The following is a 16,242-nucleotide window of genomic DNA, read 5'->3' as shown; positions in this document are numbered from 1 at the left end:
TGCTAACAGAGACATTAGTAATTGAACTAGGAACCTTATGAACTAAGGCTCAGATTTATCCTACACAGTTCTATCTGCAACTGTGAACTCCCTTCTCAGAGCCTTCTTCACATAGAGAAGGGAATATGAGTGCAACATTAGCCCCTACAATTGGCAGGCAACATAAATAATCTCAATTGGCTATGACTGGCACCAGTGAGAGTTTCCTACTCAAGCTATTGGCAATTTGGAGGGTGATTAGAGATTTTTATCAGGATTTTGGAATGGGAGGAGAGGGTTAGCCCTTCAACACACACACATTGTCATAGACCTGATCCTGATCATCCTCATCTAGGCATGAAAGGGAAATTTGGCTGGGGTCACATTTTAATTTGAATCTACCTAATTTTCATGTCCCAAAACAATATGCAAATTAAAATATAGCAATTCTTTATAATGTGCATTTCTCCAAATTTTGTGATCCAAAAAATTTGTATGGAAAGATGTGCTATTTCTGGATAAAGTGTGCATATAAATGCTTATATTAATGAAAATAACATATACAAATGCATTATATTAGACAAAATTGCTTACAAAAATGTGTGTAAAATATGCAAATTTGAATACATTAAGAGAAATGTGCAATATAATTCTGATTGTCATGGACCCCATGGAGAACATTTGGCAGGATTGGGAGAAGGGGAGTGGGTTGCAGATGTTGGGGAAGGGGCTGGTGAGACCACAAAAGAAATGCTTCCTGAAACCCCTGTCAGTCTTGTGCCCAGTGGTCCTGTTAGTGTTTCTCCAGAGGAAGGCCTCAGTAGGCCCTCCTCCCCCTGTGGTCAGAATTAAGAAGATTTTTACGCCCATCCAAACATGCAGCCTGTTGCTTGCCCCACAGTGTGGTGCCTCCTCTTCCTGTTCTACACCTGTGGTCTGGCCCTCCTTCAGGAGGCTGTTGCTGTGGCAGCCGCTCTATCTTTTCACCCAGGGAGGGCCCCTTCTCTCCAGCCTCCTCCTTCTCCGTGATGCTGAGGATAAGTGGGGCAGATTGTATTGGCATGGGACAATTCTCATCCTTAGTTCCGATGCTACGTTCCTGTGGTATCCTCTGGAATAAAACTCAGTGTAAAACCCAGTCTTTGAGTTAAATCTGCTTTTCTAGTTGGGAGCCAGGACACTGACAAATTTTCATGAGGACTTTTTTTTTAATGCAAACTGATGGAGACAGGTGGCAAACTGAAGTTAAGATTGGGGGAAAATATGAGTAACTGATAGATACCAAAACGGACAGATTTGTCCATCCCTACCACCAAACTGCTATTTAGATGTTTGCTTGTTTGGCAGAACTTTCTGTTATATGTTTAGCATCACACCTAGTTTAGCCCTGAGAATCCCTTTATATTTCTCAAAAAGAAAAAAAGAAGAAAAATTCTATGTAGGTTTCCCACAAGAGGCAGTGATGGCCACCAACTTGAATGGATTTAAAAGAAGATTAGACAAATTCATGGAGAATAAGGCTATCAGTGGCTATTAGCCATGATGGCTGTGCTCTGCCACCCTAGTCAGAGGCAGCATGCTTCTGAAAACCAGTTGCCGGAAGCCTCAGGAGGGGAGAGTGTTCTTGCACTCGGGTCCTGCTTGCGGGCTTCCCCCAGGCACCTGGTTGGCCACTGTGAGAACAGGATGCTGGACTAGATGGGCCACTGGCCTGATCCAGCAGGTTCTTCTTACATTCACCTTATTAACCTTTCCCAAAACACATAATTGCACCAGTTCTTCTTCAGTATTTTTGTTTTTATTTCCAAGAAGGCATAAATAATTTCTGTGAAACCCATAGAAATGGGAAAAGCTCTGTCCTTACATGTGCAATTACATTTATTTGTGAGAGACTTAAATAGATATGATACATTACTTGATAGTAAATTATGTGCCTATTGCTCTTTAACACTACATTACCCTTCAGAAGCCAAAATCAAAAACGCCTGTCTGTTTAATTCAAACCTTTTTATTTCTATATGATTTCCAGGAAAACCATCCTGCTGAGTCAACAAAAAGTAAAACAGCATGTTTAATACAGTATTTACTGGATTTATAATCTTTGTGTTGTTAAAGACTCAAGCTGTGTAACAGCCTTTATAAAACAAAAATGTAGATCATGGAACAATACAAGGCCAAGCCGAAGATTCATTCACGCCCAAAGGTGTTTGAATCTGTGTTTCTTAAACAACTGTACTACCTGTAGAAGAAACCAACACTTGCACACACAAGTAGTGATTTATCCCAATTTTCATTCCAGCTTCTTCAGGCCTTCCCTTCATTTTCATTTAAGGGAATTACCTTAATATTAATATCTTAATATACAGATTGTCATTTTAAAATGAGCCCAAATAAGATGTACAGAGAACAGAAGGCATTTTAAGGAATAATAATAATAATAATAATAATAATAATAATAATAATAATAATAATTTCCCCTTGCGTTATCCCTTCTTTTTTAAAAAAGGGTGCTACATTTTTTATTTAAGCTGATGTATGTAAATAATGAGAACACAATAGAATATATGCCCAGGGAAATTCTGAATCCTTATAAAGATTTTTCTAATTAGACAACGGGTGCATAATTTTGGTGTGACATAGGAAGAACTGAACTTGTATATGAAATTTGTCTGTTCCAGACTCTGCACTACAATTTCCAGAGATATTTCCTATGAAAATATGCATTTTATATAATACAAATATAATACATAAAATACAAACCTACAAAACACATTTACAGAGCAATCCAAATCCTCCTTATGCTGTGTTGTGGGGTGGAAGTGGTTGGACTGAGGAGAGGTCTCCCTCTACTCAGTTTTTACCAGCAGAGCCACTTTCTGCCAACAGTGGCACTGACCTCCCCTTCCATCTGCTGAATGTATGGGTGGGCGGGAAGTCCGCTTGCAGTTTTGCTGGCAACAGGGGCCAGCTGAATGCCTTAAAACAGGGCATTCTCTGGGAGATGAGGGGCAGAGCTGAGCTGGCCCTAGATCTGCTGAATCCTGAACTAGTCTCACAGCTGTTATATGACAGCATTGGGCCTGATGTTCATGCCCCACCTCCCACTGTCATGAATGGCAGGGCTGCAGTTGTGGCAGTGGCTTCAACACGCCTCAGAGCTCTTATGGCAGAGATTTTAGATTTCACCCTTGCAATTTCTTTTCAGTTTTTGTTCTCTGCCTCTTCTTTTGATAGTTGTACAAATCCCAAAAGGCATGTGAAAATCCTGCTAGAGAGAATGCATTTTTCAGCTTAGCCTCCTGATTTTTATCAGCAAATCTTACTTCTGACTTGAACTTTTGCAGTATGTAAACATTAGGGGGGAATCTTATGCGCTAGGATGTGCGCGTACACACACACACCACCCTGGCCACAGCCAGCTGCAGGGGTTGGATGTGGCAATTGTTCTACCATAGATTTTCCCTGAAAAATCAATATAAGAAGTCAATTGTCTGCTTTGGATTGGGTCGTAACCCCCCTGAAAGAGTCTGGGGGTGCTCCTGGATCAGTCTTTGGTGCTAGAGGCTCAGGTGACCTCAATAGCTGGGAGTGCTGCAATGTGCTCTATGCGGGGCTGCCCTTGAGGTTGATCTGGAAGTTGCAGCTCATGTAATATTTGGCAGGTTGACCGTTCACTAGGGAATCGCCAATATGGTACCCACTACTGAAAGAATTACACTGGCTGCCAATTAGCTACCAGGCCAAGTTCAAATTGTTGGTTTTGGTGTATAAAGCCCTATAGAGCTTGGGACCAGGATACCTGAAATATCATCTTACTCCTTATATACCCAGTGGATTAGTGCACTTTGCAAGTGAGGGCTTTCTGCAAATGCCATCTTGTCAGGAGGTTCATTCTTTATTTATTATTAGTTTATTTATACCCTGCCTTTTGGCCAAAGGCCCTCAAGGCATCTTACAAAAAACACAAATATAAAATACAATATAGAAATGCATCAATAAAACAATACAAAATGCAATCTGCAAAAATTAAATAACAATACACATAATAGCTCTTAATGGTGACTTTATCCGTGGTACAAGTAACTGCATTTTCTGTGTTAAATTCCAGTCTCCTCAAAGCCAGCTGAATTCCAGGTCTATAGTTTCCTTGTTTGTTGTTGGGAGGGGAATATCCTGATTTTCTTGGGCGTCCAGCTGCCCCAGCGAGGCGACAGAGGGCAACCCCACAGCCCCTAAAGTAGATCCACATGGTTGTTATAGATTGGTGAGTTTGGCAGTTCTGTAACACGTTTCAGTATATAAAATCCTTTACAGTTCTTACTTCATTTATTTTATGTGGTGACTCCAATTCCATTTCCCAGTATTTCCTTATATACCTCTTTTGAAGAAGGCTTTGCATCCATCACAGGACCAAACACCATAATGGTAGCCTGAAGCATAGTCATTGCACACAGCACAGTAGCGTGTCTCCTTGGTGGATTCCATGGAGAGGCTTCCCTTTTCACTGGTGCTGGCCATTCGTTCTCTGCCACCAATACGTCTGTTATCTGAACCTGGCCTCCTGTTATCCCTTGAAGGGTTCAGTGGTTTAGTAAACTGCTTTGCTTGTAGTTATAGCCACCAAGTAAGTCAATGCAGTGCAATTGATGGCTGTGTGCCCCAGATGTCGAAAGGTGGAAATATGTTTATTCAAAACATTAAATCCAAGAATCTTCTTTGGGTTCAGTTGTACATCTGGGTTTGTTACAGAAGTGTTACTTCACATTCACTTGTGTCTCTCAGACTTCAATTCCTCCCAAAACCGCATCCTGCAGCAGGCATCCCCATCTCAGGGCTGCTTCAGTGTTCCAGGGGAAGCTCTTCCCCAAACCATTCTGCACCTGACATCTACCCTTTGGAATTCCCTCTCTTAAATATTAGACATGTACCATCTCTATTGTCTTTTTGGCACCTGCTGAAGACCTTCCTTTCCCAGCAAACCTTTTAAGTAGAAACCTTTAGCTCAGTCTGCATCTATATTGGAATTGTTTGAAATATGCTTTTATTGTTTTAACGCTAGTTATTTACTGCCCTGGGCTCATGTTGGGAGGAAGGGTGGGATCATTATAATTCTTGCCCACCACAACTGATCTTCCCCTGTGATGCACAATGACAGGCATTGGGTGCATTCTCAATTTTCACTGAGCATCATTATGTTCCACATGCACTGACCATATGTCTAGGCTATGCCTCGGAATCTTCTACAAAACACAAGTGTTCTGTGGCAGAACAACTCATTTTAGAAAGAGTTTCTTGAAAGTAGCACAAATGAAAATTATGGTTAACCAAGCCAGGAAGTCTTCTGTTGCAGATATTGGAGAAGGGAGGATGTAAGGGGTGACATGGGGATGTAGTGTGTGAGCTCAAGGCTTATCCATATCTTTTAATTTAATAAACTGAAATATGTTATGCCTGAATAGGGCTATTGTGAAGCAACAGCATGTTTTTAGTGCTTTTGTTTGCTGCCCTTGGCTCCTACTGGGAGGACGGGCGGGATATAAATCTAATTAACATTATCATTATCATCATCAACAACAACAACAACAATAGCAACAATGGAACTGGGTGCATTGTGACCTCAGACGTGTGCTCAGTCACAATGTACAAAAACATACTTGTTTGATCAAGATAAAAGCTATATGATTTGAAACAGAACTCCAAAAATTTATTACAGCAGTGCCATTCCTCCTGCAGTTCTGCATTACAGATGTGCTAAAATATGTCATCTTTAGAATTATGGCATAGGCCAGCAAATAACCTGCTGGAATACAGACATTTCATTCCCACTCCCCTTCCAATGATTGTTTAATCGAATGTCTCTGAACTTCGCTGAAACAAATGAAACTTTTTAAGTGGATAATTTAGTTAACTAAAATCAGATATATGTTCATTCCAAGATTACAGCAGAGACAGATAGGAGTGAAACACAAACAAAGCATCCAGACTATTTTTGATCCGTAGAGTGCATTTAAATAGATTAATTTGCAGATCAGATGTTTTGGATTTAATCTAAACTCTTCAATGCTGATTTAATTTAAATAAAACTTTCTCTAGAGAGATTAACTCATCCCAAGATTGATCTCTATTAGACACATGCTTATGACATGAAAGTGAAGCCTGAGCTCCAGGAAATGGAGGAGGGAATGTGCACAGAATAATAACATGCAGCACTGGCAAACCAAAGAAATGACATGCAGTTTATATATATATAAACTGCATGTCATTTCTTATGTTTGCTAGTGCTGCATGTTATTATAATAACTGAAAAACTGAAAAAAACTGAAAAACTGAAAAACACATACAAATGTTGGAATTGGTCTGTTTCGGGCATGCATATATATATATATATAGAGAGAGAGACCATAGACCAATTCCAACATTTGTATGTGGTGTTTTTCAGTTATTAGAAGAGGAAGTTTATTTTTTAATGCTGTTTTTCTATTTAAAACAGTGGCAGTCTTTTCGTTTCTGGTATATTGCTTCTGAACTACACTGGCAGGCTGATAAATCAGATCACCAACCATACATAATTTATTTCAGTAGGTAACTGGCTGCGCAGCACAGAATACAAATATGTTTTGAACGCTGTTCTGCACACTGCATACTTGACCAGGTTTTAAACTTATCCAGTGTCTGAAGCATTTTTCTTCACCCTATATCTGACTGTTCAGTCGGCTCTGCTGTAAGGTCCTGTAATGTAAACACACAAACCGCACATGTGTGTATATTCTATATGACAGTGGGAGGGGGTGAATGTTAGGCAATGGGAGTAAACATGAATGCAGTGCTTTGAGGTTGATGCTGCTGTGGAATAAAAGGTATATCTTGTGATGGCCGTCCCAAAAGTTGGTGCATGTGTTGACATTCACATATGAACTCTTCTATTCTATGATGCTATGGTTCCGTGATTCAATACTACTTGTGAGAAAGATCTTGGAATTGTTGTTGATCACAAGCTGAATATGAGCCAACAGTGCGATGTGGCTGCAAAAAGGCAAATTTATGACGGTATTAACAGAAGTATAGTTTCCAGATCACATGAACTACTAGTTCCCCTCTATTTGGCACTGGTTAGGCCTCATCTTGAGTACTGCATCCAGTTCTGGACACTACACCTTAACAAGGATGCAGACAAACTGGAACAGGTTCAGAGGAGGGCAACAAGGATGATGAGAGGACTGGAAGCAAAGCCCTGTGAGGAGAGACTGCTTAGCCATGAAAAGAGAAGACTAAGGGGAGATATGATAGCAGTGTTCAAGTACTTGAAATATTGTCACACAGAGGAGGGCCAGGATATCTTTTCAATCATCCCAGAGGGTAGGACACAGAATAATGGGCTCAAGTTACAGGAAGCTAGATTTTGACTGAACATCAGGAAAAACCTCCTAACTATTACAGTAGTATGACAATGGAACCAATTACCTAGGGAAATGGTGGGCTGTCCAACACTGGAGGCGTTCAAGAGGCAGCTGGACAGCAATTTCTCAGATATGCTTTAACATGGATTCACTCTCCCAGTAACACCACACACTTAGGACTTTGGCTTTAATACTGTTGCCATTGTTTCTAACCTCTAAAGAAGTTAGGATGACAACTCTACAAAAGAGACCATTCTTATGGCTGGTTGACAAATATGAAATTCTCACATCAATTTGCCTCATGCTGAATCTGGCCATTGATCTGGTCAATGTCTGACCTGGTGTTGTCTGACCTGACTGGCAGCGAGACTAAAAGAAAAGTCTCCTTCAGGCCTGGTACCTCTGATGCAGAGCTTGGAAAAGTTACTTTTTTGAAGTACAGCTCCCATCAACCCAATCCAGTGGCCATGCTGGCTGGGGCTGATGGTAGTTGTAGTTCAAAAAAGTAACTTTTCCAAGCTTTGCTCTGATGATCCAGAAAGTTTAAGAAGTTCTAGAAATCAAATCCATGGAAATTTTGTGATCTTTTACCATCATATATGAACCTTTATCTTCCATTCAGAATTTTGGCCTACATGTAATCTGGGTAGATAATAAATATTCATGAGAATACCCTTACATAATCTGTGTATAATTATTTAATTATTTAATGAAGGTTCATATTTTGGCAGAAGAGGGCATGTTTTACAAGTACAAAGTTTCATGTAAAATTCAAGTAGGAGGAACTGTGGGAGCTGCAGTAGGAAAGAGCATGGCTGGTTGCTCAGTATGATATTGCACCTTGGCTATGTGGACTGTGGATTTTCTCACATTATCCTTTTATTTTTAAAGCTAACTAACTGGTTTCTTAACACTGAAATCTCTCAGTGAGAAACTGGACTCTATATAAGCATGGCATATTGCTAAGAGAATAAAAGCAGTAACAATTACCTCTTAAAACATGATCTGTCTGTTGTTTTCTCAGCTCACATTCTGATTGGCAACACTAGGTCTTTGATTCTGTTATCTTCTTTTATATATTGAAAATGTACAATTATGCCCTTCTGGATGAGATCAAAAGCCCATCTAGTCCAGCATCCTGTTCTCATAGGATGTCATGCCTCCTTCGGATGAGTCCTTGGAGGGGGACTGGCGTGCTGCAGCAGAACCAGGGGTGGTAACCAGCAGACTCACCAAAGATGCAGCCTCAGACTTCCCACCAGGACACAGCTAGATACCCTCAGTCAGACTCAGAGAGTGAACAGGAGGCTCCTCTGACTCCTGCACAGCAAAGATGCAAGTGAGTAGCAGAACAGACCAGGCATTCTGGCTGTTTACGATTGCAAGCTCCCAGGAGCTGGAGGGCTGATTGCAATGACCTGTACCAGGGAGTGGAGTTGAAAAGGCTGTGAAAGGCCTTTTGCCCTTTGATGGAAGCTATGCTGGACCCCCGCATAGGACCTATGCCAGCCTTGCCTGTGACTTGAACCTTCTCATGTGTTATTGACCTAGGACTGCTGTGGCTACACATTTGGAACTTCCCACTGATAAAGACCGTCTTCCCTGCTCTCCCTTATCCACACCAAGCTTCTACAAATTTACAGCTTGATTATGACCTGGCTGGCTGTCATCTAACTGTTTTACTATGGTTATAAATCCCCACTGTGCAGCTGGCAAAGACTGCCTTTTCCTAAGGAAAGTTCACAAACAGAACCTGAGCATGACAGTTGGTGGCCATCCAAGTTGATGGAGCATGGATATCAATTTATGTACACAGGAGCAGGCTCAAAGCAGATCTACTGGTATGCTTTTGGATAATTTGCAGTAGACCTGCAAGGGTTTTTGTCTCTCAATAATTGCACAATAGTAAAAAATAAAATAAACACAACTAAAAATATTATTTTTTTAAAAAAAATCTTGGGCATGGCTGACTATTTGTTCACTTATAAAATAGGAGTAACACTAAGATTTATAAACCAACTTCAAACCTTGTTTAACAAGCAACCTGTAACCGTAGTTAATATGGTTTTATGGTGTGGGTTATATCATGATTTTATTGTTTCATTTTATGTATGGTTTGTTTTTGTATATACTGTTTAGAAGTGCAAACGATTAAGCAGTGTATAAATGGTCTTAAATAAATAATAAACTATGTTTAAGCTGTGAACTGGGTTCACACACAACACGAAACCATGGTTTAACATTATGTGTAAAACCAGGCCAGCATATGGCTCATGTTTGCATCTAGCTCTGGTGTTCTAGTAACATTGATGTTCTAGTAAAGACAAAGTAAACCATAAAACGTGAAGTCTGCCCACCTGATGTACATACATATAGACTATGGGTATATGTTTTAGAAGACCATGGATGGAACTATACATTATCACAGCAAAGGTATGTTCCCAGACTCACCATTTCCTGCACTGAGTGGAACACTACTACAGGTGTATCAGTGGGTAGTAGGAAGGAATGCTTAGCTCCTTCTCTGCCTGCTGATTTTCCCCTGTCAATGGCCCTTCTCCAAGGATGTTTTCCTCCCAGCCATATTGACTTCTAATTTTGGAGCCAAACTCATGTGGAAAAAGGGAGAGGGGATTTACTGGAGAAAAGTGGTAAGCAGCAAAATATTAAGCACCCACCTTTGATTTTCCTCATCAAATCTCCCAACCAAAGTACTGATGTTATAAGGAAAACATGTTCATGTGGAATCTGTATGGAAATGGATTGCCTTCAAGTCGATTCCGACTTATTGCAACCCTGTGAATAGGGGTTTCATGGTAAGCGGTGTTCAGAGAGGGTTTATCATTGCCTTCCTCTGAGGCTGAGAGGCAGTGACTGGCCCAAGGTCACCCAGTGAGCTTCATGGCTGTGTGGGGATTTGAACCCTGGTATCCCAGGTCGTAGTCCAATACCTTAACCACTACACCACACTGGCTCTCATAGCATCTATAAATAAACATTTAAAAAGATCCAGAATATAAACCATTGCTTTATTTATTTATTATTTGATTTATATCCCACCCTTTCTCCCAGCAGGAGCCCAGGGCGGCAAACAGAGGCACTAAAAACACATTAAAACATTGTTGTGCTTCAAAGAGTGCTTATCATGCAGCTAAGAACGGTCTGCCAGTGTATTATGATAATAGTGAACAGCTTTATAATTTGTGTGGAAGATAAAATGACAGGAGAAGAAAGGGTAGCCATATGATCAAAATAAGCAAAGATTTCATGCCAGCAGCCATTGCAAATCCTGTCAGTCTGCAGAACTATTTACAGTGAAACAATCCCACAGAAATCATGAAGTGCAGAAATAAGATTTTTCTAAAGGATGATTTTAATTAGAACATTGCAGATATCAGCATGTGCTTAATTAGAACAATCTTCACCATAACCCAAAGCTGTCATATCTGGAAAGTGATAATGAGTAACTGCCTTGATTGGAAGATTTAACTAGATATTAGCAGTGTAAAAAATGAAACTGCTCCTTCTTCTCCATCCATTTTAGCAGGAAGCTATCATTTAAGCACTAAAGATGTTTTGTTTTGCATGAAATATATCTGTAATTTAATTTTTGCACTGCATCTTTTGATGGAGAATAGGTATCTTAAACTTCAGCATATGAATTTCAAGCATAAATCATTTCTATGCCTATAGTTTTGAGATGAAGAAATTCTTTAAATTTCAGTCAAACCTCATCCACTAAGAAGTAAGCCTCATTGAGTTCAATGGGGTCTTGGATTTGGTGAGGCAATGCATTTCAGATTTAAATTTCAACGAATTGTTGGCAGAGAGAAATACACAAATAATATATCCCTTCTATCCAAGTCTGGATGTTAGGAGTTCCTTCCCACTGTATATAACCCAACTTGCATATCCAAAGGGTTGGAATGTAATTATCATGGCAAGAATGAATAGCTTTCCTTCAACAATTACATTAGGACGGTTCAAAAAGATTCCCTTGGAGGAGTGCTGGTGTCAGTGTGGGCAGCCAGCTGGAACACACTGGAACACATAGTGCTGCAGTGCAGTCTTTACAGCTGCCCAAGACAGAAATTCATAGCAAAATGAAGCTAGTACTATATTCTTCTAAGTGAATGGATGACAAAAAGGATTGCAGAGGAGAGTACATTCTGGTCTTTTGGCTGACAAACCAGATCCACAGGATCATATTTTATCTAGCTAGCTTCCTAGTTCCAGTTCTGTCTAATAAAAGGAATCTGCCAAATCCCATGTGGTTGACTGCCAGTATGATTCAGAACAATGAAAGTTGCGGAGGGGGGGTCAGATAGTGGAATTGCTAACTTTGGGTTAATGTATTGAGTTAAAGTATACATGGTAGCATTAAACTTCTTTTGTAATGTGCTATTGCTGTTAGTACTGTTGTAACATGGGTCAGATGTATTGTTTTGTTTTTATCATGTTCAGAATTTATTTTTGTATTGTTGTGAGTTTGGGGGTTGAAATGTATAATTTCTATGAGTCCCCTTCGAGCCTCCGATTTGGAATCCTGTGTCTTGGGGTGGTCAGATGAGCTTCTTTTGTTAAGCTAATAGAGTGACCAGGTTTGTCAATGGGTCTATCAGGTGCCCAGCAACTGGTGAATGGGCCAGGAAGATCCTTTTGTCATTGAAACTCTTCAGGAGAGCCTCCCCCCCCTCCTGGTGCCTAGGAGAGGCTTGTGTAGTTATCTGTGTCAGAGAATGGCTGGGAACTGGAGGCAGGCAGAGAGACTGGCTCTCTGCATCATGGCTTTAGGATGCCTCCTGTAACATTGATGGAAAAGCTGGATATTGGACTGCTGATGCTTTGAACCCCTCCATCCTACGCTCAGGTTGGAATGTATGTAAATAAATAAACCATATTTCATAAAGACACCACAGTCTCCGCTGACCTTCTTCCCAAGGAAACCAAACCCAGGACGAGCGCAGGGACCCCTGGAAATCTCACCGCTCAGAGATTGGGGTGGCGTGCAACAGTATTTATGTACGATTGGCGGTCTTTGGCTAAATAAAGATTTGGACTTCAATGGGTCTTATTCCCAAGTAAATGTATATAGGATTGCATCCTAAAGCATCTTTCTGGATATAAGTATTAAATTGACCATTTATTTTCTTGTCCTTATGCATACATTAACTGAATAGTGGAAAACGCCATACATTTTTGATCTTATTCAAGACTATGACAAAAGTTACCATGTAGTATCATTATGTCAGGAAAATGAATAAACAGTATTTGAAGACTGGAATGCTCAACTCTATTTCTCCTTCCCCCACCCCACCACAAACCAGGGTCTGTCTGTATTATGTTATCGTAAATGTTTTGTCTGATTCTCTTAACAACCAAGCATTTCTCGGGCTTCTGCATTCTGGTCTTATTTCACACACCTCTTTTCATAGAATCATAGAACAGCAGAGTTTGAAGGTGCCTATAAGGTCACTGAATCCAACCCCCTGCTCAATGCAGGAATCAAACGTAAAGCACACCCAGCAGGTGGCTGTCCAGCTACCTCTTGAATGCCTCCAATGTTGGGAGATCCCACCACCTCCCTTGGTAGTTGGTTTCATTGTTGTACTGCTCTAACAGTTAGGAAGCTTTTCTTGATGTTCAGCCAAAATCTGGCTTCGTGGAACTTGAACCCATTATTCTGTGTCCTGCACTCTGGGATGATCAAGAAGAGATCCCGGCCTTCCTCTGTGTGGCAACCTTTCTAGTATTTGAAGAGTGCTTATCATATCTCCTCTCAGTCTTCTCTTCTACCAAATTTCCATAATAACCATCATTGTGGATGATAGCCTGAGAGAAAATGCTGCCCCCTTTCTGCCTGTTGTGTAGATTTAGATGATTTTCCGCTTTCGGGGATGGAACCCACTCACCTTTATTTTTTTGGGGGGGGGTTCTAGGAACTGATAAATTGACCAAGAGGGACTGTTTCTACAGTTAAAAGGCAGGATTCTAGATGGTTATGAGCCTTAACCTTGTCCTGGGTATAGCTGCTCTTTAAAGGCAAAAGCTGCTCCTTCATAAATCAGAACCACCCACATCTGTCAGGTTTCACAATTGCATGAGCAGAACATAATGGCAACTGTTCCAGGCTGCTGCTGAAATGATACAATCACAGTATTGGGACATTGCTCTTTATTCATTGTAAGAAAGGTGACATCTACCACAATGTAGCATCTCTGCTTTTTAGAGATCTGAAGCTAGACTTGTGGAAAAGAAAACGGATGAAATGAGTAATTCCCAAGCATCAACTTCAAAAATAATTTTACATGTTATCAGAAAATTAAATTGGCCCACAGAGAATATAAGAACAACTGAGGAGAGTTACTCCAGAAAAGATGTGTTACAAGTTTTTTGCTACTTGGTGTCCACAGACAACAGGGATTTCTTTCCTCTATATGTTCTCTATTATCCCATACTGTGCCATTTATATCTAAATCACTTGGCTACATTTTCAGTGTGCTATATAAAGCATGTCCTGGTATGCTGTGCATTTTCATTGTGGGTAATTGTGGCTGTTAATTTGGAGCAAGTATTAGATACCCTGGATTCCAATTAGGCTCAAATTAGGTTTATGATAATATAAAGACTTTAACAAGTTGGGGCCCAGATGCCTGAAGGGACAGTTTTCTTTCTATCAACTTGTCCATGTATCAAGATCAGTGGTGGAGGCTCTTCTTGTGCCTTCATTGGCAGAAGTGCATGGTGCGGTGGTGTGAGATGGGGCCTGCTCCGTAGTGGCATCCTGTCTCTCGAATGCCCTCTCCTCAGATATGTGTCTGGTGCTGACCTTACTAGAACTTTGGTGCCAGTTAAAAACTACTATTCAATGCTAATACTCAGAACAAATCCATTGAAAATGATGGCCATGACTAACTTTTGTTGTTATGTGCCTTCAAGTCGATTACGACTTACGGTAACCCTCTGATTCAGTGACCTCCAAGAACAACTGTCATAAACCACCCTGTTCAGATCTTGTAAGTTCAGGTCTGTGGCTTCCTTGATGGAATCAATCTATCTCTTGTTTGGCCTTCCTCTTTTTCTACTCCCTTCTGTTTTTCCCAGCATTATTGTCTTTTCTAGTGAATCAGGTCTTCTCATTATGTGTCCAAAGTATGATCATGCCAAGTATTGTAATGTTGATACATTCCATTTCCTGCTTGACAATTTCTAACTTTCCCTGGTTCATGCTCCTCACATTCCATGTTCCTATTGTGTGCATTGTACAACTCCGGACTCTCCTTTCGCATCTGTGTGCATCAGCCTCTGGGCTTCCTTTCAGGTTTGACCTAGCTGCGTCATTAGTCACAGCGCTATTCGTACTTGTCCTTTGTTCTTCCCCAGTAGCTCGGTGAGTGCCTTCTGACCTGGGGGTCTCATCTTCCAGCACTATCTTGTGTTGCATTTTGGATATTCTGTTCATAGGGTTTTCGTGGTAAGAGGTATTCAGAGGTGGTTTACCATTGCCTTCCTCTGAGTTTGGATGCATCTTAGTCTGGTGTCTCAGCTTTGACCATTCTGCCTTGGGTGCCCCTGCTAGGAGTCTAGCCTCGTGGTGTAGACTCCTGACGGCATTGCTCTTAGCTTCTTCAACACTTTCAAACCCCCTCACCACGTTAAGGTGTGCATCCTAAAGGGGGATTACTAACTTAGGTCCATTAATTTTAATGAGTTTACTCTGTGTAGAACTTAGTTGGATACAACCCACATTTTTATCCAGACTTTGGAGGAAGTTAAGTGGTTGAGTCAGCAGCTGTTGTGGGCCTGACTTGCTGTGTTATTATTATTGTATATTATTTATTTATTTGACTTATTAGTCTTTCACTCACTACAAAAGTTTTTCTAAGGAGCTTACGAAAATTAAGAATACTATGGATTGCTTTAAATGATTGTTTTATGTTTAAATTCTTATTGTAGATGTTTGGTATTTGTTGTAACCTTTGCTGCGATCCAGTATGATAAAAAGTGAGTTTATAAATAGAAATGAACAAGTGAAATAAACAGATAAGCATTTTTTTAACAGTTTACATGTGGGGATAGTGTAAAACCTTTTGAAAGGTATGATGGTCATGGTGACTGACTAAGGTTTCTGATCCCCATCAAAATGTTTTTGTTTTATCTTTCTTTTGTCACTTAGGTTATCTGGAATGAATATACCACCTCCAATTATCAGCAACAAGAACTGGCTAAGACTTCATTTTGTAACAGATGGCAACCACCGATATCGTGGATTTAGTGCTCCGTATCAAGGTATTTTTCATGAAAATCATGTTTTTCCTTCCAGATTGAGAAAGGGCTTTTACATACATAACTGTACCTCTCATTATAAAGAGAGAGAAAAAAAGGAGAGCATTCTTATCTGTTACAGACGGATAGTTCAAAGATGAATAAACCTCTCCTGCTGTGGAAACAACAAAATAATTGTAAAATTACAGTACAAAGCATATTCTTGTTATGAAGATTCTAAACATTTAAGAAGAATTTGGATTTTTAAAAATTAGCATGCTTAATTGCTTCTAAATATCACTGAAGTGCCTCATTGCCTATTGGAAATTTGAGGGCTGTGGATGTTTGCAAGAACAGCACATAATAGTAGCATTTTTGTCAAGTAGGATTAATTTCATTGCATGCAGTAATTTCTTCTTGTGTTCCTATTTAGGATTCTTATCTACTTTTTAAAAAAATGAACAAGCATCTTTTGAGAGAGAGAAAAAGAAAACCTGAGAATCTGAGGCATGTTAACTTGAGACTGCACTGCTAGAAAAAGGTTTCTAGAAATGATGGCAGTACTCATATATTCTGGCAGTATGATGCTTTTTCAAAACCC

At 40.2% G+C, this 16,242-nt stretch overlaps 1 protein-coding gene across 3 annotated transcripts in view; it reads left to right on the top strand.

Moving 5' to 3' along the window:
- CSMD3 (CUB and Sushi multiple domains 3) overlaps positions 1–16,242 on the top strand; it is a 1,044,618-nt gene that overhangs the window by 409,893 nt on the left and 618,483 nt on the right. For all 3 annotated transcript variants that reach the window (XM_061605340.1, XM_061605331.1, XM_061605321.1), the window contains exon 6: positions 15,553–15,665. In XM_061605340.1, coding sequence (XP_061461324.1) covers positions 15,553–15,665 — 113 coding nt within the window. The remainder of the gene's footprint in view (positions 1–15,552; positions 15,666–16,242) is intronic.

The sequence above is a fragment of the Rhineura floridana genome, chromosome 1, assembly GCF_030035675.1.
Source record: "Rhineura floridana isolate rRhiFlo1 chromosome 1, rRhiFlo1.hap2, whole genome shotgun sequence".
Classification (NCBI taxonomy): domain Eukaryota; kingdom Metazoa; phylum Chordata; class Lepidosauria; order Squamata; family Rhineuridae; genus Rhineura; species Rhineura floridana.
The sequence above is the reverse complement of the archived record's forward strand: the minus strand, read 5'-3'. Positions and strand labels throughout refer to the sequence as shown.